The 24,020-nt window shown below is 41.2% G+C and overlaps 1 protein-coding gene across 1 annotated transcript; it reads right to left on the bottom strand.

Annotated features, from left to right (window-relative positions):
• Positions 1–346: 346 nt before the first annotated feature.
• Positions 347–24,013, bottom strand: syn2a (synapsin IIa). Its single transcript, XM_050064190.1, has 14 exons — positions 23,927–24,013; positions 22,306–22,338; positions 20,872–21,220; positions 11,387–11,444; positions 11,199–11,290; positions 10,864–11,020; positions 10,601–10,690; positions 10,427–10,489; positions 7,992–8,134; positions 7,830–7,904; positions 6,633–6,735; positions 6,301–6,447; positions 4,757–4,823; positions 347–834 (listed from the first exon to the last, which is right to left on the bottom strand). Exons 2-14 carry the CDS (start codon positions 22,310–22,312, stop codon positions 728–730), a joined length of 1,458 nt encoding a protein of 485 aa, XP_049920147.1. The 5' UTR covers positions 22,313–22,338; positions 23,927–24,013; the 3' UTR covers positions 347–727.
• Between the last annotated feature and the right edge of the window lie 7 nt (positions 24,014–24,020).

A 24,020-nucleotide genomic window follows, 5' to 3' on the forward strand; every position in this document is an offset into this window, starting at 1 on the left:
TCTCTGAGCACCTCTCCTAATTTTCTGAGATATTGTTCAATGTGGTAGAAATATCACAAGAGAATAATAAACCTGAGTGATTAAGGAACTATGGTTAGAGATGAATGTGCCTAATAAAGACGACTTGTCTATTCTGTCAGGAATTAGAAAGTGCAATATAAAGTGTTTCTGTCATACAGTCAGCATTTGAATGAAAGGTAAATCAGATTTTATTTCCTGCACTTTATGAGCCAGAACATCGTTTGCTGCTTCATTTCACCTCATGGAGTGAACTCAAGAGAAATGGTTCACATTCACATCTCACCTACTTTCTGGAATCTACAGCTTTTGGTTTAAAGTGAGGACTAAATAAACATATAATATAGGTCCTGTAAAATCACAACTGTGTGTCTTAAGTACAAGTTATTAGCAATATCATAAAAATTAATCAATACAATCACTATTAAGACCACAGTATTTACTAATGATAATCACTAGCTGTTCAAAAGGTGAGTACCACACACTATACAACTATAAAAATACATTTCTGGTAAGCAATACAATCACAAGTCAAAAATACCAATCATTATACTTGAGGTGGGGATACATCTTAATTCTAAAGACCTTACAGCTTCGTTAATATCATTTCATTGACAGAACACCTAATATACACTACGATTGTCACTACTTCCTGTATAAGCTAACATGCAGGTGAGTGGGGATTATGTAGGTTAAACATGAAGCTTCTTTAGTCAGAGAACAGACTTCCAAAGGACTTCCTCAAACTGTGGATGGTCTCAGCATTCACTGTGTCCTCACTGGCAGTGTGGAGAAGAGATGTATCTCTCAGACCAGCTGGAAGACAAGAGAATTGTGACTTTGTATGTGCGAAGGGTGTCAGGATATTACGGAGCCACTAAAGTCCCAAAAGGTGGTGTTTTAAAAATCTTGTTTACACAACGTATAATCTTGTGGCAACAAGTTATTTTTCGTGTGTACAAGTTAATTATCTTATGGGAACAAATTGAGCATAGTGTTAGTTCAGGCAGAACCTGATGTCAAGCTCAGCTCACATCCCAGCTACATCAGCTGATGTCAAACAGCCCAATCAACTGATGGAACAGCTGATTGATGAAGGGAGTCAGCTGATAGATCACATGATTCCTTTCTATGCAACCAACTGGGGAATCTCATTCAGGGCGCCCTATTTAAACTGCTCTGGCCTGCCTACTGTTGCTGCTTCCTCTGTAAGCCGCTTTGCAACCTGCCTCCACCCCAGCTCCTCCTTTTAATGCTGTGTCTGACTTATCAATGTCATTTCTGTTTGAAATTATGCTGCTCTGTTCTGGTCCTGGGGGGTCTTTGCTGCTGCTCTCCATGTAGGCGCATGGAAGGGCAGGGAGGTTTGCGCTCTCTGCCTCAGGCTTACCTCGTTTGCATGTGGAAGGGCAGAGAGGTTTGCTCTCTCTGCCTCAGGCTTACCTCGTTTGCATGTGGAAGGGCAGAGAGATTGTGTTCTCTCTGCCTTAGGCTTTCCACGTAGGCACACAGAAGGGCAGAGAGGTGTAGTCTCTCTGCCTTAGGCTATCCGTGTTTGCAAGTGTAAGGGCAGAGGTGAGCTCTCTCTGCTTTAAAGTTTTCCACGTAAGCATGTGGAAGGGCAGAGAGGTGTTCTGGCTCCACCTTAGGCTTTCCTCATAGGTGGGTGGAAGAGGCTTTATGCATATGTCTCAGAGAGGCAGAGGGGCCCCTGAACAGAGCCATACCGCCAAATATTATGCTGCAAATGGAAATAAAGTTTTCATTGATTGAAGTTAACTGTGTTGAAAGATCAAGTGATTATCATAGAGGAACAAATTATTATTTTATGGGAACACGTTACTATCTTTTGAGCACAATTTAATGATCTTGTTGGAACAAGTTGTTATCTTGTGTGCACAAAATAATTATCTTGCATGAACAATATAATAGGCTAATATTTTCCCACAAGATAATTAACATGAGTGCACAGAGTACCAAAAAAAAAAAAATCACATTTCAGGACTTTAGGGGCTCTGCAGGATATATACTCAGTGTTCACTGTATTGACGCCTGGGTTAACATCCTTTGCAGGGGATTTAAGGGTCCACTTTGGCACAGGCCTTTGTAAAAGAAATCCTTGGGAGTTCTCCTGGGCCCCTTTAAATTTAGCACAAGTGCTAATTATGATATTTATGTATTTAACTAAGAAGAATGATAAAAGAAAGATGTGATGTTAGTATGTTAATATGTAGTTTTGCATGTTCTCACAAATGTATTCATTAACTGATCTGACACAAATACACTAATCCCACGATGTTAACGTGTAAGACAGACACCATAAAATTAAGGCACAAACAAAGCAGAGGGAATACATTATCACAGAACAGATATCGCTTCATGCATTGGAAAGAATGTAATGTGTATATGTGGTATGGCCTCCTCACTTCATTGCATATTTGATAAAGCCTGTACTACTGTAGAGCATAAAAGTTACTCACAACATGACGCATATGAGGACACAGACCAAACATATATTGCAAAGGAAGCTTTATTGCCAGTGACAGAGGGGAAATATCCAGAATGGAATCTTTTCCACATTATATTGTACTCTGATCGTGATTTTAAACAGTCCAACACCGGAGTTAAAGTACATATTTACTATCAAGTCACCACGGCCCTTAATAGTTACAGTCCTGCAGGTCTGAAGATATAAGTTTCACCTCAACACAATGGCCAAATAAACACATCCAGTTAGATTTGATCAAATATTCCACCACGACCACTGAACCAAGGTCTAACCATGCAGTGGGGGTTTGGTACCTCTGCACGTTCCTCCCTTGGAAATCAACGCCATGGCATATTTCCTATTGAACAGAACAATACACCCATAAAGCCTCAGGCATGGCTTTCACAAGGACACGCTCACAGATACAATGGCACTTTATACAACTTGGAAAAGAAATTGCACACAGAGCTTGCTGAACATATTTCATACTATAGTAACAAATAAGTTGTTGGAAAAACGGTACAGATTTCTTTTTACAGTTGATTTGGTTGCTTTTTAGCTGTTTCACCATTTAGGGTATTAGATATATGAAATGGCCTCCACAAAAAAAAAAAGCCGCCGGACACCAACCAAGTGATTGTGACATTTGTGTAAAAAGGTTTTGAAACGATTCATACGTTGATGACTATAGCTTTTGGAATTAATTCAATGGAAGATCTGATTTTGAAAAATTAATACAATATTGATTAAGAAGAAAAAACAAAGATCTACATTGCACTTTCCATCAACTCGCAGGAAGAGTGTTAAATCTTTGAATGGCAGTAACACGGGCACAAGTCCACACTAAACCTCAGAGCACTTGCATTGTTGTCATGGCAACAACACCATGATAGCCAATATCCAGTGTGAGGGGAGCGGAGGGGAAGGGGGGCATTATATCTGGCATTACACGGCAGATCAGACATTATACATGGCTTCATTATCAGCCGTGATGTCTGCCTCCACACAACCGAAAAAGACGACGATTCGAATACAGCATCAGTTCACTGGCGTGTGATTCACAACAGGCAATTTGGAAAACATAAGTATTGTCTCGGAGCGCTGTTCTCTGGTGAAATTACACACTCCATGTGACACACTCCAGTATTAACAGTCCCCTCGCTGGTATTTACATCGTGGGTTACTGGAGTGCAAAGACTGTTTCAAAGTAAATTATTCATTCTTTGGTTCAAAATTATATAAATATATTTAAGATGTGTGTGCAGACACCCACACACACATCCTACATGATAAAATCTTTAATAAATCTTTGACTAATTTTAATATGTGTCCATCCATTAGTTTCCTAAACTCACTCTAAATACTCTCTGACATTGTGACAATATAGATGAAAAGATGAACTCTAAGAAAGGCCTCATACTGTATGTCTCTATTGTGTGTGTATGCACACTGTGGTAATGCATGTTTGGTTATGAATACATGTATCCTTGTAGTAACTTTGATAATATGCATTTCTTATGACACATTCACAATGCATGAATCACAGGGAACACAGCTCGGGCAAAACAGCGATGTCACGTGAACACCCTGCTTGATCAGACATTAATAACTGACTTGCACCTTCCTTTGTATCAGTCATGCAAAACAAAAATAAATATCTATTAGTATAAGTATGAAAATAATCACCACTACAGCCATACACACTCACGTACTGTATACATATTGAGATATACACAAACTTCAAACTGCACGATAGTCCACAGTTTGAACAATATCTAAAGGTACACACCAAAATAGGAAACAGAAAAAGGAGGGGGAGGGGGCAAATCAAAGATCCATAGCTGGGTCGAACGGGTAGCACAGAGCAGCACTGAACTCAGTGTAGGCACAATCTGCTTTTTACGTCATCAACAACAGCCCCAAAGGAAAAAACCACAGCTACTGAAACATATGTGACCTATACAAGCACACAAATCAACAGGTCAACAAGTAGACAGTACATTTTGACACTGCATAGAGTTAAAAACACAGTCCAGGCCAGCACTCAGCTGCACCGAGCCTCCGTCACCAAGATCTGATTCTACCTATCAGATACCACACACACACGTCTGCGCTTGTGTTCAGCTAAGGTACGTTGTTGTTATCTTGACTCTGAGACTTCCACACTTTCCCCCTGGGTGACTCAGTTGGCCTGGACTGGTTTTGGACCCACTGCAACGCCATTACAGTCGAGAATGTACTGCAGACAACCTTGAGGCGGGCGCCCGGCACTGTTTTTAGTGGGTTCACCTACAAGCTCTCCCTTCTGGCCAGTTCCCTGTAAAAGACAAAGACACAACTTACTCATCCAGCAACAACTGTGATGGCTGTCCTGTAGTGACATCTAAATATAGCTAGATTATCTGAGAGTACATTAAAGGAAAACTCCGGTACTTTTTTTACTTGGACATATTTTCCCACGTGCTCCTATCTAAGAGACTTGTGGGAACAACAGTTTTTGAAAGTGGTCAAGTATTGAGACAGAGTGCTGCAGCTGGCAGCTGTGAAACAGACTTCAGTGTAACCAGTGGATGCAGGTGCACCCTGTTAATTTACGTCCATTAAAAGTGCTTGTTTTGTAATTAGCAGGTTCAGACTGTTATTATGACTCTCCTACAACATTATGGAAAGGACACTACCAACTAATTAAATGTTTTTCTGTACCTTTCGCTCGTTCTGTTTTGCATCTTGCTTAAGGAGAAGTCTTTTTCTGAAATCCCGCAAAACTTTTCACATTGTTGAAAACAGCTAAAAATTAAGCCATGACATTGAAAATCTTTTAGATAAGAGTAAGGGGCTGTGTCTACCATCTAAGTGTTTTTTTAGGCCAGTATATTTTCCTATTAATGCATTGAAATGGAAGCATGGTGTATTTAGGCTGTGCTACAAATGCTAGCAGCACTCAGCGCAGAATTTATGCCTAAAGTCTCGTTGCGCTGCTGGTTGGGATTTTTTTTTCTGAGCGCTGAAAGGTGAAATATGTCCAACTCTTGGGTAAAAACGCCACGCTTGTCCCTGTCACTTCAGCCATTAAATCACAGTGGAGGAAGGACAAATACTGCAGGGACACCAGCACATGTACAGGTGCTGAACAACAACAGTGGGGGAGAAATCTGTTAATATATTGTATATATGTTACGTTTCCTCTCATGAACCCACACAGACCAGCAGGTCCGTCTTCTCTCCCTGCGTACGTCAGCTTTCCCCTCATTCAAAGCAAGTACTCACCCTTGTGCTGACATGTTTACTTTAGTGGATATTCAGTATCATAGTAAACAGATGCAACCAAATAATCTCAGCTGAAAAAACGTTGCACCTCCAAAGAGCTCTAAAACATCCCTGCTGGGTGTTTCCTGAGGAGCGCCTGGCATTTTCAACTGGGAGTTTTTCTTCTGGCAACAAGTTACCTCTCGTGAGATTTCAAAATGAGACTTTTCGTTACGAGACTTGGACATACAAAAACCCGGACCAGCGAAAGACACGGAAAAAAAGCCCTAATTTCTTGGTCATGTGTTTCGGTTATGTTGTAAGACTCTCCAAACTCTCTGGTGCAACTGCATCCACTGGTTACAGTAGCAGTCTGCTGCAAAATACTGAACCAGTTTCCAAGTTGATGTTCCCCTGAGTCACTGAGACACAAAAACGTGAGATAATGGGGTCCAGGTTCAAAAATACCAGAGTTCCCCTTTAATAATACTAAACTAACTAAACTAACACAAGCCCCCTGTGTCTGATGTGCGCATGTGTCACTGTACCTGGGATGGCTGTATGGTGGTGGGTCTCTGGGGAGCGTTAGCTTCGTTCTCTGCTGCCTGGTTCATTTTTGCCAGCACCATGTCAGCGATAAGCTGCCTGTCCTCGGCCTGGTGCTCACCCACCAGGGGCATGGCAGAGCCCACCACCTGTGCCACGTGGAGGATGGTTGTAGCAGAGAGACAGTGAGAGAGAGAGAGAGGGGAGGATTTCAGCACATATGTCACATTCATTTTGGCTGATGTACTGAAATACTTGACCTGAAGGAAAAGGTTTTAGTATGCTCCAGAAATATCATTGTAAGCTCTCAAACCGGATTATCCTAGACTCCTACCTCGGTGATGAAATCTCTGCCATCTTTCCCATGGATAGCTTTGACTGCACAAATTTCCAGACCCCCGAAAATCTCTGAGCAGGTGTCAACCCACAGCTTGTACCTGAACACAACAATCGATCAGTGGCAACATAAATGAGATGCAGCAGTCTTCTTATAGGGATGCACCAATTTATCGGCCGATCAGCCAGCCGATGTTTCGTCTGCTGTGTCACGTCAATTTTGTGCTGACTAAATGTCGCGTTGGTTATTTGCAGTTGGACTTGGACAGCAGCAGCTAGCACACCCAGCTGCTGATTCAGAGAAGAAGCCACTGACTGGACCCGACTCTAGCAAGACGTATGAGGGCACGTGCCCTTTGCATTTGTGGTTTGGTTTCACGTTTGCTTTCACTCAGCGACTGTTCAGCTCTGCATCTCACATCTTGGATGAGAGAAATACTATAGACTGAGCTGCAACAAGGCAAATATGCTTATCTTTGGAAGACAAACCATGCCTCTTACTGAGAAACAGGATATGAGATACTGTCTTTTTATCAGTAATATCTGTCGAGGAGGCTATGGTGATGCTACCCACTGTACGTTTGTTTAATGGAAGCACCAGGATGTTTTATTCTGTATGAAAAACACAGGAGGTGAAAGATAGCCCCATTTATGTTTATTTTTGTAAAATATTTTATTCCATTTGTGATCCCTTTTACATTTACACTTTATACATTTCTGTTTATGTTTTTATGTTTAAGTACAGCATTCCTCTCATAGAGTAGGTAGTTGTACAGGAGACTAAAAAGGCTTTTAAAGGAGTTATTTTTCAGAAAAATCTTTTTCATGTGAAAGACGGTAATGTTTGTCACGATGGCCACCATAGCTCTCCTACACGTTTGGCACACGGGGAGAAGTTTCAGTTCTGACGCTTCACAGATAGATGCCACTAAATCCTACACACTAGCCTTTAAAGGTTGTTTTTAATAATTTGTATGAATAAATAACACAAAAACTTAATAAACAACAAAAAACAACGATATCAGCTATCAACCATCCCTATCTTATCATCACAACTGATACCAACAAACACGTTAACACACCTAGAGCTGTTGGCTAATTATCCACATGTAACAGAATTCATTAACCTTTGGTAAACTAAGATTTGCTGCATCATTATGATATGTTTGTCTTTGCATTGGAGCGTAGGACTCACCTATCAGTCATGGCCACCTGCTCAAGCATAGCTGAGCCAGTATTGGTCTTCCAGTTACCAGATATAGATGTCCTCCTGCAGGGTGTGAAGCACACGCATTACAGCGGTTTTCTTTCTCGTTAACGCGTATAGATGAAGTAAGAAAAGTGTAACTGTACGTACATGTAGGCTTTGTAGTCAGTGCCGATCTTCTGGATTCTGATGTCGTACTTGGAGTCGATGAGAGGTTCTGTGGTGGTGTACGTCTGGGTGAGAGCCACAACGCTGGCTATGTCCTGGAACTTACTGTGATTATCCACCTTCACCTGTACGCAAACACAGACACAGACACGAGAGAGCTGAGCAACACACCCAGGATTTAAAAAAGGCATCTGGCACTTTTTAATTAACCTTTATTTAACCAGAAAATCCTCTTGAGATTAAACATCTCTTTTTCAAGAGTGTCCTGGCCAAGAGAGACAGCAACATAAGTTACAGACAACATAGAACAAATATACTGAATAAAAATGTACAGCTCTAAAACAAGCAATGTAAAACACAAAATAAGATTACTACTAAAAAGCCAAAAGTATGTTAATATATACTAGAAATGTGCTTGAATAAGTGCAGATGAATGCAAAACCCAGCTAAGACACACTGTGACATTTGCATATAGAAGATTGTGTACAAAAAGCCTGCAACAGTGCTTTGACTAGAGTTCTCAATTTCAGCCCGACCCGAATAAGCCTGACCGGTCGGGTCAGTTTGGGCCGACTAATTAAGTTAATTGGGGCGGGCTGAGTCGTCGATCTGTCAGAGAAGCACACTGTGTGAGGGTGTGACAGCAGCACTAACACACAATGCTGCTGTTCATGGTTCTCACTTCTGAGCAGCCTGTGAGGAAGAAAATATGCATGTCTGTTAAGATTATTCCACATCCATTCATTATTCAATGTTATGTTGTTGATATTTGAAGGTTATAGTTACCGTTTTTAATAAAGTGTTCGAGTTGAAGTTGAAGTATCGTCTGCTGTGTGTGTGTGTGTGTGTGTGTGTGGGTGTGTGTGTGTAAGGGGGATGATAATAGGGCTATAATAATTAAGCAAGAAGAATATGCGAATTATAAAAATAAAGAATGCTGAATTCCGTTCTGACGAAAAAAATAATAATACTAAAACAAGATATGCTGCTGTGAAGTGTGAGCGAAGTTCAGTCAGTCAGTCAGCGTTCAGGTGCAGGAAAAGTGTTGAGAGCGGCTGCGGCTCATTAAATGCAGCGGCGCAGCGCTACATGATGCGCAATGGTTGCTCTCCCCCACGCTGACGTTGAAGCCTGTCTGTCTGGTAATATTATTTTGGGACATGAATGATTGGTTGACTTTAAGTGATTAAAGATACTGTATTTGAGCCAGGGAAGCCAGACTGCTGAGGCGCACAGGGGGAGCATCATTTTTTCCCCCTTCCATTTAAAAAAAAAAAAACTCGGGTTCAGTCGGGCTCGGACCCAGTGGTGTATGTGATGATGTCGGGCCGGGTCGGTTTTGGGCTTCAAGTCCCTCGGGTCATTTCGGTTTCGGGTTGAATTTTTGGGCCTGTTGAGAACTCTAGCTTTGACACAGCCAAGAGGAACCCATGAGTGCAACTTTAAATCCTTCTGTAGAAGACTCCACATATATTTTCCTAGTAAACAATGCATAGATTCACACTTTCCCTCTCAATCGTCACATATGACCCATTAGAAGTGTGTGGCGCATTTATCTGCAGAGACTCTGCCCTCTGCCTGTACTTTTTTACTTTCTTCTGCTGTGTTTGGTATGTTACTGGGCACCACACGCAGGTGAGGTTGGGACTTTCTACCAAGGTAGCAACAGGCGCAACCAGGAGCGAGAGCAGCACGCATTCGAGAGGAAGCTACAGAGGGACAAAGCCCATTTATTTATTCAAAAACGAGTGTGAATCTGGGGATGGCTTCCACGTTCGCTGGCAATACTGTTTACAAACAGTAACCAACAATTCCTGCTTAGTATACTTTAAATTGTCTCTGTACTATGTAAGAAATGTAGACACACACCCTTTTTTTAAATGTAGGAGAACCTGCTAAAAATAGGTGAAAGACTCCTTTCACATTGCCGACATGCCTGTTTTTTTCCGTTTGCTTTGTTTTGCTGGTGTGTCACGTTCAACATCACAGATGCGGAAAACATGCACGGAGGCCACTGAAAACATCACGGTGGCCACTTCTTTTTTAAATCTGTTACTTATTCAGTCTCTTTAAAACTTGTCAAAACTTGTGCCAACTTTAAATGATGTTCAAGTGTTGCTTGGATGGAAACGGATGGTATTTTGTGGCCGTGCATCTCTGTATCCCCCTCTGGGGCTAAAATGAGTGCGTCCACCCGGCTGCCGTATTTCCATCACTGCGAACTGAAGCCGATCGGAGCTGGAGCCGATAAATACCCCTGACTGCTGCAGAGTCATTTATCCCGTGAGTGAATGCCGATTGTAATCTCGTCCATTAAATACAAAAGCCAGATGTTAGTGTGTGTTTGTGGGGTTTTTGTGCAGTTGCAAAGACAAATAGACAAACAGCAAAAAAAGCAAGAAGAGAAATCTCTGTACCTTTCCAATACCAGAGTGGGCGTGTCCAATCTTCACAACAACAGGAAACGATGGCATGCTTACCTAAAGTAATAAGCACAGAGTCATTGCCTCGTATTCTGCGTCATACTTTCATCGTACATTCAGAAACAAGCAACTGCTGTTTAGTTTAATGTCAAGCACAGGATTTCTCACCATCTCCTTGTAGTTTGGATAAAAGGTCTGCTCAATCAGAGGGAACTTCTCAGCACCCAGCTTCCTGTGGGTGTTGATAAGTTGGGCAAACTGGACACACAGAAAGGCAAATAAATCAGGTGTATTTCATAAATCATTTCCCCAAAGCACACTGCGGTTATATACTTGATCGAACGCGATGCAGACAGAGAATGGATTATTATGGTTCTTTCTCCTGCTGCATTGCTTTACAGTAAAGCTCTCCCCAGCTGCTGAGTGCCTACCGCCCATGGCTTGTCACACAGGTTGTAGATGGACTCCAGCGAGTTGATGCATGGGACCCCTCCGTACTGCAGACCGATGATGAGGTTGCGAAAATCTTCATTCTGGGTCATACTGAAGGCATGTTGACGAATGAGGACGAAGTCGGGCTTGAATGACCTGGAAAATAAAATTATAGCGGAGATGTGACAAACTGTGAAGCGTTGATCGCAACGTGGATGAGTCGGGCAGTCGCGGCTGTAGATGGATACACAACATTGATTAATACTGTACTAATTTATGATTTCGGTGGATAAATCTGTCCTCTTGTGTGTGTGTGTGTGTGTGTGTGTCTCACCTGATAACCTTGGTGCCATTTCTGAGAACCTGCATGTTAACGTTGCAGGTGCCATTAGCATGAGCCACCACGTTGATCTCATTGAATTCAGCCTGAGGAGTCGATGATGAGAGAAGCATATGAGGACACTTAAACTCCTCTACGCTGCTTTACATAAGTACGTACTTAAAATGGCTGGCGGAACATACCTGCTCCACTTTGATGTCATAATCCCCATGTAGTTTCTTCCCCCGGAATAATTTCGCCCTGGTTAAAACAGAAACAAAGACAACGCATTCACTTTTAGTGTCACAACAGAATAAGGATTCCTAAAACAGAGATCTCCAAGTAATTACCAGTCCGAGAGTAAATCATGCGCAGCACAGAGTAGACAAATGTTCCCTTTCACGCTCTTCATACACAGCCTCTCTAACGCTTCTTCCCCTCAATCTGGCAGCGAGGATAGCGATAAAATATTACGACACTTTCCCAGGATGCATAACAGCATGCACACAGATGCAATTACACATTTCCCGCCGCCTGGTTCACTAGAAATACCACTGAGCGGGGTTAATGAAGGACAAGGCAGGGAGGTAACGTTACTTTTGTGCACAGTGAATACACAGTTTGAGAAAATGGCTGCACCTTCAATGACTTGTGATTCAGCAGTTCTTAAAACAGAGACGCTCTGGCCTTTCTGACGTGAATAAAAACGACACCTGCGGGTCCTTTAATTCTTTTCCCCTCCTGGATTGGTGGTGAAGTGCAAACCTTTTGCCATGGGATTTAAGATTAAGATGGATCAGTGTCTTGTACACTTGACACCACGCAGAGATGAAAAACTGCAGAAGCCACACAACAATCGTTGGGGTTTGATTTCTTGGGCTTTTTCCTATAGTGATTTGCAGGAGTTGGGCCTAACAACATAAGCTTTGGCACTACAAACTACTGGGGTGATCTACTGTAGATCAATACTAATGGTGCGCAAAAATTTCCATCTACTTCCTCAAGCTGCCATGGAGGAGGGTTTATTCTGGTTTCCATTTCCAGAGCTTCAATTTTATTCTTACAGCTACAGTTGGTGACTTTTATAAAAATAACTTTGTCATATTTGCTGCAACTGTCACTACATCCGCACAGAAGTACATTATACAGAGAGACCATGAAAATACATAAGGTTATTCCTCCCACTCCTTATCCCGTTAAAGATATTTACTAGAAGCTACTGTGCCTGAAGGGAAACAGCCTATCAAGCTGAGGAGTCTCAAACTCAGCTGTCAATCGTGTCAATCACTGCTTGTGAACTGCTATCAAACTGTTAATCTAGGCAGCGCTGATCAAATAAGAATCAAGATTCTGTTGTTGCGCTGCCTATTTCTCTCCTCAGATGTTTTCAGAAACATATTTTAGCATGGGCGGATTATGAGACAATGGGCCCCTGGGAACAGATATGCAGAAGGCCCCACCACCTCTCTCCTACAGAGCAAGACACGCAGACTTTGTGGTGGGTTTGGCTATTTGTTTAGTCTTTAGTCATCTTTTTGTGGCTGTGTGTCTCTTTGTGGTTGTTTTGTCTCTCTTGAGATAAATTTGTGTGTAGTTGTGTGTCTTTGAGGTCCTTTGTGTCTCTGAGGTTGTCTTTTGGTTGTTTTGTGTCTCCCTGTAGTCATTTTGTGTCTTTTTGAGGTCATCCAGTGCCTTATTTAAGTCATTTTGTGTGTGTTTTAGGTCCTTTATGTCTCTGAGGTTGTCTTTTGGTTGTTTTGTGTCTCCCTATAGTGGTTTTGTGTCCTTTTGAAATCATCAAGTGCCTTATTTAGGTAATTTTTGGTCTGTTGGAGATCATTTAGTGTGTCTTTTTGAGGTCCTTTGTGTCTCTGAGGTTGTCCTTTGGTTGTCTTGTGTCTCCTTGTAGTGGTTTTGTGTCTTTTTGAGGTCATCTAGTGCCTTATTTAGGTAATTTTTCTGTCTCTTTCAGGTTATTTTGTGTCTTATGGAGGTAATTTTGTGTCTAATTGATATCCTTTGTGTCTCTGAGGTAGTCTTTTGGTTGTCTCCTTGTAGTTGTTTTGTGCCTTTTTGTTGTCATCTAGTGGCTTATTTAAGTAATTTTGTGTCTTATTTAGGTAATTTTGTATCTCTTTGAGGTCATTTTGTGTCTTATTGAGGTCCTTTGTGTCTCTGAGGTAGTCTTTTGTTTGTTTTGTGTCACCTTGTAGTCATTTTGTGTCTTTTTTTGTCATCTAGTGCCTTATTTATATCATTTTGCGTCTCTTTGAGGTCATTTTGTGTTTTATTGAGGTCCTTTGTGTCTCTGAGGTTGTCTGTTGGTTGTTTGGTGTCTCCTTGTAGTTGTTTTGTGTCTCTTTGAGGTCATTTTGTGTGCCTTTGAGGTCCTTTGTGCCACTGAGTTTGTCTTTTGGTTGTTTTATGTCTCCTTGTAGTCATTTTGTGTCTTTTTGAGGTCATCTAGTGCCTTATTTAGATCATTTTGTGTCTCTTTTAGGTCATTTTGTGTGCCTTTGAGGTCCTTTGTGTCTCTGAGGTAGTCTTTTGGTTGTCTTTTGTCTCCTTGTAGTCGTTTTGTGTCTTTTTGTTGTCATTTAGTGGCCTATTTAGGTAATTTGGTGTCTCTTTTAGGTAATTTGGTGTCTTATTGAGGTCCTTTGTGTCTTTTTGAGGTCCTTTGTGTCACTGGGTTTGTCTTTTGGTTGCTTTGTGTCTCCTTGTAGTCGTCTTGTGCCCTTATGAGGTCATCTAGTACCTTATTTAGGTAATTTTTCTGCATCTTTGAGGTAATTTAGAGTCTGTTTGGAGTAATTTTGTGCCTTTTTTTGGTAATTTTATATCTATTCGTGGTTGTTTTGAGTCTCTTTGACATCATTTTGCATCCCTTTGTGATTTTTTTTTGTGTGTTAATTTTGAGTTAGTTCCTGGTCAGTACGAGATAATTTTGAGTGGCATTTTGCAAGTAAAGGCCAGGCAGCCTCTGACAATGCCATGTATCCATCCATCTGTGTATTTTGATGTACTAATTAATTGTAAAATAAGAAAGTTCGCTACAACCAGAGGGCAGTTCTTCATTTTTACTGTTTCCAATATGGTGGCCGCATCACAAACTTTCTCATTTTACAGCTACACTTAAATTTGTTTCTGAAAACAGTTAAAGAGGGAAATAGGCAATGCAGTTCAATCTCGATTCATATTTGATCAGCGTTGCCAAGTTTGACAGTTTGACTGCAGTTCACGAGCAGTGATTGACATGACTGACGGCTGCATTAGAGACTCCTCGGCTCTGCTTGTTTGTTTTCGTTCACCTCTAGTAATGCCATTAGAAGCAATATGAGGCGGCAGAGGAATATGATTTACTTCACAGATTATCTGCCTCATGTAATATTGTGTGGATTATATAATGACAGTTTCAGCAAATCTGACAAAAACCGCCTGCAGCTTTAAACTAAAAACCATCTACTGCAGTGTAAAACATATGCAACCGCCTATCCAAATATTATTTGTACAATGTCCATATTTCCGTATTGCTGCGTTGTTATATCTTGACGACACGCTGTGGTTGTGCTCCCTCTTCCCCTTAGTTTGTATCACCCTGCTGTCACGTACCCTGCACTCTGTGCCAATTTTGCACAGAGGTAAAGCTGAATAATTCATTCTCAGTCTAATTGGGGCATGGGGATCTATTTGGCTGTGGAGAAAAACAAGCATTAAAATATGAATCACTGCTCCTATATATGGGAAAATGAAAAGCCCACTCTGCACTGTGATCAATGTGCTTTGCCAGTACGTACTGTAGACTGAGGCGCTGTTTCCAAAACACGACCCCTAGAAACAACACAAACACGCCTCTGATTCAATTTTGCCATTCAATTTTTTATCTCTGTCAGCATGGGAAGAGATGTGAGGAGGGAGCGTAGTGTTACGTTTGATCTACGCTATATGACATTGCAGATAGGAGCCCAGCTCTGCATACTGATCATTGAAGCAACACGCTCAAAGCGGACGCCACCCTATAGTATGTTTATCATGATCTCTCAGCACCGGGCATTAATATGCATTAATATTCAGCTCCTCTGGTTAAATTCTAGGCTCTATCTGTGTTACCTGTTCTCTTTGTGTTAGCTCTCATCCAGAGACAAAGGACATTTATGTGACACATAAAAAAGACTCCTGCTTTGCCCTTGACTAACGTACTGGCCTTATAAGTGGAGTTAGTCTCTGGGCACTGTGCCTAACTGCTCACTGAGATGTTCACTTGGAACATTTATTTGTAAGAATCAATATGGGCGCTCTTGACTGGAATAAAAGATGAGAGGAGAAACCAAATAAGACAAAAAAATGATCTTCCTCTTCTGTGATTTCAATAATAAGTTAACATAGACACTGAAAAATTAAGCGACTTCATTAATGACTGCAGGTTGCCAGATTGCCAAATTACATATTGCCTCGAAATAATTTTTCATTCAGATGATTCACCCGAGAGCTCGGTTAGCGGGAGTCCGTGCTGAATTTTAATGTCTCATCACTTAGCCTGCTTAACATTCACTCTCACATGTGGGTAATGTTTGAATAAGGTCAAGCTCAAAGTACAAAGCATCCCTGTCCCTGTGTCCAGTTAAATACAGTCCCTTATGTGTCTTTCTAATTTTGCACACTAAGTGACTGAAGTAAAAGAATCTAAGCATCCTCAGATATAGACGAGAAGAAGGAGGCAGTGCAAGTCGGCCATTAGTCTGATAAGTAAGACAGTGGAACATCTGCTCCTCCTGTCACAAGAGTAATTTATAGCACAGTATTCCTGGCACAAAACAAACCTCTCTGAGTGACGGGCATCTACCAAGAAAAAATGCAGGCAGAATGACGAAGGGCTTCTGTCTCTGTATGTGCTGTGACCCTGACAATCAGCATGATTTTATCAGCGCATGTTTTATCCTACAGTCAATTATTCTGCTTAACACAAACTGTTACACAACAGAGTCCTTGTTCAAACACACATCCATAGCTGTGATTTATAGTGAGGACGCTAGGGACATGTCCCCAGATCACTTTTGGAAATGGCTGATTTTGCCCCCAACACTTTTTAAAAGCAGAATTTCTTAAAAATATTTTGAAAAATAGCTTTCACCAAGAAATTTTAGCTAACAAATAAGAATGCCTTAAACATATTTAACGTTATTTAAGAGCCTTACTGCATTACATTCCATTATATTTTGATATTTTGAATTGTAACCTGCTGCTATAGACTGTACAAAATAATAAACGTAGCTACTGTGATGTCAGCCATTGGTTTGTGGATTCCCGTTATGAAGCTTTGAATTTGGCATTTCGGACACCGCCATCTTGATTTTTTGGAGACAGAAGTGACCAAATTTGGACATGAGGGAGGACTGTGGAGGAGCGAGGAGTGGATCTGACCTATAGACTGTGGTGACGCCTCGTGAAGAGTCATTCAGGCAAAGTGGCCCGCCTTTAATTACGCATTATGTTATGTCTTATCAAAATTTAAACGGTTGAGTTATATGAAAATTCACCTCCTGCACAACGGGGAAAATAACTATAGATGTACCAAGCTGTAAACATGTTTATTTCTGCTTTAAATTTGGGCATTTTAACAATTTAAAATTGGTGTCTGCGAGGATTGACTCACTTTTGGAGCCAGCCTCAAATAGCTGTTTTTTGGCACTTTAATGTTGGCTTCATTTTTCTGCTCTGAGGTTGCTGCTTGCCTACTGCCTGTATTTTATGTTTTCCTTTACATAAATAAAGACGTTTCCACCATAAGTTGTTGCATGAAAATTCACCAGAATGCAGGAAATTAGGCATTTGACGTTCCTGCATAAAACTCCTTCATATGTCTCCGCACCATTGACTGTATAGAAAGATGGACAACAGGACAGCTCCCCAAAAGTGAAGCTGAAACATCTCAATCACCCCCTGGTGGCTGGCTGCAGTACAGGTCATAAAACCTGTCCTCTCCATGTTAGTGGAATTCTGTCATTTAAGGTAGTTCTCTGCTGTATGTTCAAGTGTTTGGTTTTTTGATAAGTTTGGATTTAATTAGTTATTTAATGCTATTAAACTGGGAATTTTACAACATGACTGACAACTGTGTGAGCCAATTGGTGGGCTCTCATTCAGGTGAGCTGCTCACAATTGGTCTGACAGGTGTATGGGCAGGAAACTTCATACTGCACAGACTCTAGCTCCAAATGTTTCACTAGTGCAAGATGGCAGCGGCCGTATCTGTGATATTTTGGCTTCACTTCTGCACAGTGGGGGGAAGTGAGGACTCTTCGTCCATCTTTATATACAGTCTGTGGTCCCCACCAATGTTGAAATGAAAACTACGCCCATGGTAGTAGCCTATTTCAAAGTGTATTTGCAAACACTTTGAATGAGAAAAAATATTTTTATGACTACAGAATCCAGGTAATGGTCAGCAATTTTCCTACAACACCCAGAAGTCATTGTAATTTCCCTGTGTGTGCGTCTGTGTGTGTGAGCGCACGGTATATATATAAATCATCTGGGATTTGACTCGTTTGATCTGAAAAATAGATGTTGATGGCTGAGCCTTCTGCCAGATGCAATTAGTCTGAAGGACTCTTTCCTGATTTCATTCGGCGTGTCTTGGGGCCGTCGCTACTCATCACTCTGGCTTTCGTTTGCGGCAGCAGGCAGAAGAAATTCTTAAAAACAGCCCGTCACACAATGAGATACGGCACATAAACAAGCCGTCAGACACAAGGTGTGCCAACATTTCGGAGAATATCAGGTATCAGCAAAACCTGCATGAAAATGAAGAGACATTTCATCTTCTCATAGCTTGCCAACAGCCATATTTTTTTATGGTTTTCATCCAGCCTCTGTGAGAGCTGAATACAAAGCATGTAGTGATTTTCACACGTCAGGACTTTTCTGTAGCTTTCTCCTCTGAGTCATTTGGGATATTTGTTTCTTTATGTTATAGGTAATAGTCCGAACAGAGTACCATTACTACAGTATCAGCACTATATACACACCTACAGGCCACAGAACACTGGATGAAGCAGACCTCTATGACACTGAGTAAACCAAGATTGATGTGTACCGCCATGACTTACAACCACTGGGTGAAAGGTCGCATGAAAGCAACCACAACACACCAAACCTAGTGAAAAAAACATGTAGAGCTCCCCTCTCAGTGATATTGAGCAGCCATGAAAAATAGATGCAGCACTCAGACAGTGGAAGCCTTCTGAATGAAGTATTTTAGCTGATTCTCCCTGGTGGACGTGTGCCAGATATATGAAGCAAGAAACCATTAAGAGCGATACTAATCTGCTGAGCTCATCAACACAGTGGACTAACATTATAATGAGTAAACTGCATATGGCAACAGAAATAATGTCAGAGCAGGAAATCACTAAACGTTTGTTTCACATAGGGAAGGAACTTCTTCATATCGGATAGTGTTAAAAAGCGACAGCGAGAGTGATGGAGTGTGAAACATTATCTCAGCCCAACCTACTCAATATTCTCAATTACAACGACCTTTGATGAACGGCATGGTTTTAGTTTAATGTATTAGATTGTGTTCGTCTGCCAAAACTGCAGAGCAGTGTCAGTGTATTGGCACATCCGACTAGAATCTTATTCTTGAACAAGCAGCCTCCTTTCTCCTCATAAGAAATGTGGAACAAGTGAATGCATACGGCTGGCATCCATCCCGCAGACGGCGGTCTGATCTTATTAAAATTGATCAACGCTTCTGTTATATAAATGGCTAGTCCTGCACACACAAACAGGATGACTGGATACTGCAAGGCCTCCTGAATTAGCCAAGCCGATATCCTAATATTTGTGTGATGCGGTTTGTTTGAAGGGCAACTTCCTCCGGAGATTTGATTAAATGCAGAGGTGAGTGTATCTTCATCAGTGTGAAATGAAATCAGGCAACCGTGGCCATCAGATACAGACGACATACTAACCTTTATGCGACACTCATATATACAACATGAAACCCTGTATAGATGGATCTCAAATGCGATGGCAATCTAGTCTAGTCTCATGGCTCTACTGTTCACAGAAATTAATTAGATATTTTTACTGAGTGAAAATCAGATCCATCAAATACTGAGATTCTCAAAAGAAGAAGGGGGATGTAGATTTAATTCTAATTTTATTTCCATGTCTCAGGAAAGCCCAAAGAGTCCACAGAGAGTCAGCATACCTTCCAGTGTGAAAGCAGCCTCTTTGTACTGTATATTAAGATATCACTTAGATAGAATTGTGCAAATTTGATTTATCGAAATCCAAGTAAGTCAAATGCAATATCCAAATTGTAGAAGCTGCCATTTTTGACAAAGTTAAAATGCATCACAACATGTCATAAATGAAGCATTGTGGTGCTACAGAGATGCTTCAGCCTACAAATCATATCCCAAATGTGAGGATACATGCTTGTTAGGTACAGACCCCAGAAAAAATGACATCATCATCATCATTTTTTTTTAGTGAAAATTAAATGCAAAAATCACCATTCCACTAAAATCTTGACTCAGTATCTAATCGCAATATGACTTTTTGCACATTGTGCAGCCCTGGTGCAAATTCATGGGGTATCCACTGTAGTATCCAGCTGCACAGCTCTGGCACACACACTGCTGTGGAAAATATGTCAGCTGTGTAAACAAGTGTTCATTATGTGATGACAGAATTACCATATTCTACAGTTGTCCACGAGATATTGGTGTCTACGCAAAATAAGTTTCCCCTAAATCCATGTGCACACTCGTTTAGAGCAGTTTGAATGTGTACCACAGCTGACTGACACGGATGCTTGTTTTAAGCTACCTCTGAGTAACATCCCTGAGGACGCTGACTGTCAGTGCAACGGCTTAAGTGCCTTAACGTAAGCCCGCTCTTAACATTAATGACACAATGGTCCTTTCTCCCAGCAGGCGGAGAAATATAGCCGTGAGGGTGATGTTATTTAATTTTTCTTGCTTACCTTTCCACTGCAAGCCACTTGTATGATTAACCAAAGGAAGCCTATGCACCACGCGCTGCAGTTAGGTACATGAATCGTTCCCCATGTTAGTACAGGGCATGTCATGTGATCTCCTATCAGTGGGCAGGGGGAAACCCCATTGATGGAGGGAAAGCACTGCAGTAATAAGACTACTTGCATTTCCCAAATTCTGCACAACCTGTGGAACATCTGTTTTTAACAAATGTCACATTATAAGGCGCTACTATCAGTGATTTTAGATAATGGACCTTTTTGTTTTGGCAGGCAGCTGTAATAAAACTGACATGCTATTGTTTCATAAAACCAAATGCAACAGAAAAAAACACATCTCACAACAGAGACAAAACAGAGGACAATAAAAAGCATCTATCTTGGTGTAATGTCACTACTGCTGAGAATCAATGGACCGTATTTGCTTAACTATCGGCTGCCTCTTTGTGTTATCGTAACACTGGCATGCTGTACCATCAATCCACAGCAGCAGTGCCCATTCACATCTGCAGGGTGCATGATGCATATGTTGTTTCAGTGGTTTTTAACCCTTACCTGACTACTACATTGAAAGGAGTCATGTGGAGAGAATGGGCATTAATGTTGAGCAAACAAACAAATCACAGCCCATAAATGATTTTAAAATGAATGATATGACTGTGTAGAGCATTGTCTTACCACTCCTGCTGTGGTTCATCAATCACAAGGAGAATCTTGAACTTCTTGGGTGTCGTGACTTGGGTCTGCTCCACTAGCCCTGCTGAGGCAGCTGTCTGCTTAACAACGTTGGTGATGGAGCTGAAGAAGCCCGCTCCGGAGGACTGAGATGACTGGGGTTTCCTCTCTGGAGCAGGGGAAGTGGCTGGAGGTGTAGGCCCGGTTGTAGGAGACTTGGCAGGGGTGGTGGAGGCAGGTGGAGGAGGCTGAGCATTGTCAGGCCTCTGGAGGTCTGTCATGTAGCCATTGGGCAGGTTGGAGATGAACGTGCTGTCCGAGAGGCGCCGGCGCAAATAATTCATGGCTGCAGCTGAGAGAGAAGAAGAGTCAACAAGCACCGGGTGTGGAGAATGATTCTGCAGAGGAGCCCCTGTTCTCTGTGCACAGCTGATAATGGCTGAGCTCTCAGTGCAAACTCACAGCGAATGTATTCCCTCCCAGTTCAGCAGAGCATCCTCAGAACTCCCCCTCACTGGCGGTGACGCTACACCCTCCCTCAACCAATCCCATTACTCTGTGCTTTCCTCAACCATTGCAAATGATGCTCCGTCTGTGCCTCTCCTTCCTCCTCTCCTCCTCTCGTCCTCTCCTCTCTCCACTCTCCCTGGCGTGCCTGCCTTCCCTACCCCTCCCCCATTTTCTACTGCCTCACAGGCGTCATGCTTCTTTGAACCACAGCATTTAAAATAGAGGGGTTTCCAGTGTAAGTGCAGGAGGGTACACTGCATCATAATCATCTTCCTCTGGCTCCCTCGTTTCCTTGTGGGGTTTTTTGCCCCCTGTCCATGCACGGCATTTCTGTGTGTGTGAAAAGCAGCCATGAAATCTAAAATGGCTGTTTGGACTAGTGGGCAATGTTAAATGAGAGGAGAAGCGTCAGCAGCAGTCCCCTGAGACACAAATGCATGCAATAAACCCTCTCTGCTAATTGATTCATCAATCCTTATACACCTTCGGCTTTTACTTATTACAGTGTCATAAAAGAAATGTTTTACCTCACTGTTTTATTTGACATAAAACTTACAGCACTTGTCCACTATGGCACAGTTTATCATTATGAGCAATTACATTTTCATATGCACACTTATGCACACATAAAATCTAAATACTAATGACAGCATAAAAACACAGCTTACAATATTTTTCTTTACTGATATATGTGCAGATACTTTTGCAAACTTAATAACTAATTTTGCAAAAAAATAAATAAATAGAATGACAAAGGAAACAACTGCCCCTTGCATTCCTCCTATGACACATAGCCAGCTCTAACATATTTTACAAGGAATATAGAAGGAATTTAAGCTGTATGACTGCAAACCACCATGTCTCCAATATAATAAAGTGAGTATAAAACAGATCAATAAATCAATAAGTCACCAATAACTCACTCACCACACATCTGGTTAACTGGTTGCACAATTCAATCTGAAACACACAAACATAGACTGTTAAATAAAAAACAATCTAAGGATTTATACATATTATTGCTAAAGCAAATCCTCGTGTTGATATTTTTCTATCATAAAAAGATAAAGCTAAAAATACTAGTTGACTGGTGCCATCATGATATTGACGTCTTACTCGGTCACTGATCTTTGAGCACACTCCCTCGGCCGTCAAATTTAAAATGCACTGACAGGTGCAGGCAGGTCACTGTCTAGTGCTGCACTTGGATAATAGCTGATTAGATAGAATATGGTAAATATAGCTTCAGGCTATTTACATAAAAGAACACAAGCTGTGTAACATTACACAATGGAATAAATTTTGCATGAACTGGTTGATACCTTAAATTGTTAACCAAACGGTTTTTGTTCCATAGCTAGGATGCATAAATTGGCAACAAAATACATCCTTAAATTTGTTTCATCCGTTTAAATTTGAAGCAACTAGGGTCTAAATTAATGTTTCATCCAAATGTCCAAATAAGCTTTGCATTATTCTCCTGCTATTTATTTTACACCTATTTGTCTGTATGTATATTTGTGTAACATCACAGATTTGGGGATGGAGCAAACTCCCCTGCTTCCAGCAAATTGAGCAGAAGGAGGATTGGCTATCAAACACAAAAATAATCCTTAAAAAAAAGTTGAGCTTCACATGAATAGTGGAGTTCTGTTGAATCCATGACAGTGACAAACTCCAGCTCTAATTATAGCTTGTATGTTTGTACATTATTATTGTCATTCTGTTCCTCCATATTGTAATTTTACTGCCACTCTAGTTGCTCTTTATATCCAAAATCTGTTGCATAACTATTGTATGTATTCCTGTTAAAGGGTGCGTTTTTTATAATTGAAATATTATAATCTAATGACAGTAGGTTCTGTATGTTGCACAGATTATAAAGCAATTTAAGGCAAATTTGCACGATGTGTGTTGTACTCTTTATAATGTACAGTGCAATGTGAAGAACAGCCTGGTGAAGATAAAGTGCAAGCCTTTTTGACTGAATATCCATGGAAACAGGACCTGGGTGTCTCATTTCCTTTTTGAATACTGGTCATGAGAGACAGTGATCAGGACAGGCTAAAATTATACTTGGATATTGGCTAGTGAAAAGCTGCACAGTGCACTGAGTCTTATGCATAGATACTAGGGTGACATCAGCTGGTTGAGGTGGTGTAGTGAACATCAAAACCAAACCACTGCCTGAATAGCAGAGCAAGGTAAATGTCTATAGATGAGATGATCCAGCAGTGATGGTGCTGAGCTGTTTGCAGATTATCAATAGAGTAAACATTTGTGTTATTTACAGGTGCTCAGATAAAGGTTTCTATTTGCAATTAATGTCATTTAAAAAAAAACAAAAAACATGCTTTGTTGAGTTAGAGGCAAAGTTTTGTTATGATAGAGTAAAAATATTTCACTTTATTTTACTTTTGTGTGAGCTAAAGCACCTGTCGACTTTTGCAGAGCTGTGTAGCTAATGCAAGTATTACTTGTTGCATTGATGATAGGCAGTCCATGCAGTGATTCACAGCAAGCACAATATTTAAACAGAATAATGCACCTTTGAGCTGAATATCATCCCAAGTTTTGGTGTCGTGCAGATCCACAAACATGGTAACTTCACCCTCATTCGCCTCTTCTCCGCTAGGGCCGCT

The sequence above is a fragment of the Epinephelus moara genome, chromosome 16 (genome assembly GCF_006386435.1).
Source record: "Epinephelus moara isolate mb chromosome 16, YSFRI_EMoa_1.0, whole genome shotgun sequence".
Classification (NCBI taxonomy): Eukaryota; Metazoa; Chordata; class Actinopteri; order Perciformes; family Serranidae; genus Epinephelus; species Epinephelus moara.

Coding starts and splice junctions, on each gene's coding strand:
- syn2a (XM_050064190.1), bottom strand. Junction 8,135..10,426: donor CCCACTCTGGTATTGGAAAG/GTACAGAGATTT, acceptor GTTTGCGTACAG/GTGAAGGTGGATAATCACAG. Junction 4,824..6,300: donor CCACCATACAGCCATCCCAG/GTACAGTGACAC, acceptor TGTCTTTTACAG/GGAACTGGCCAGAAGGGAGA.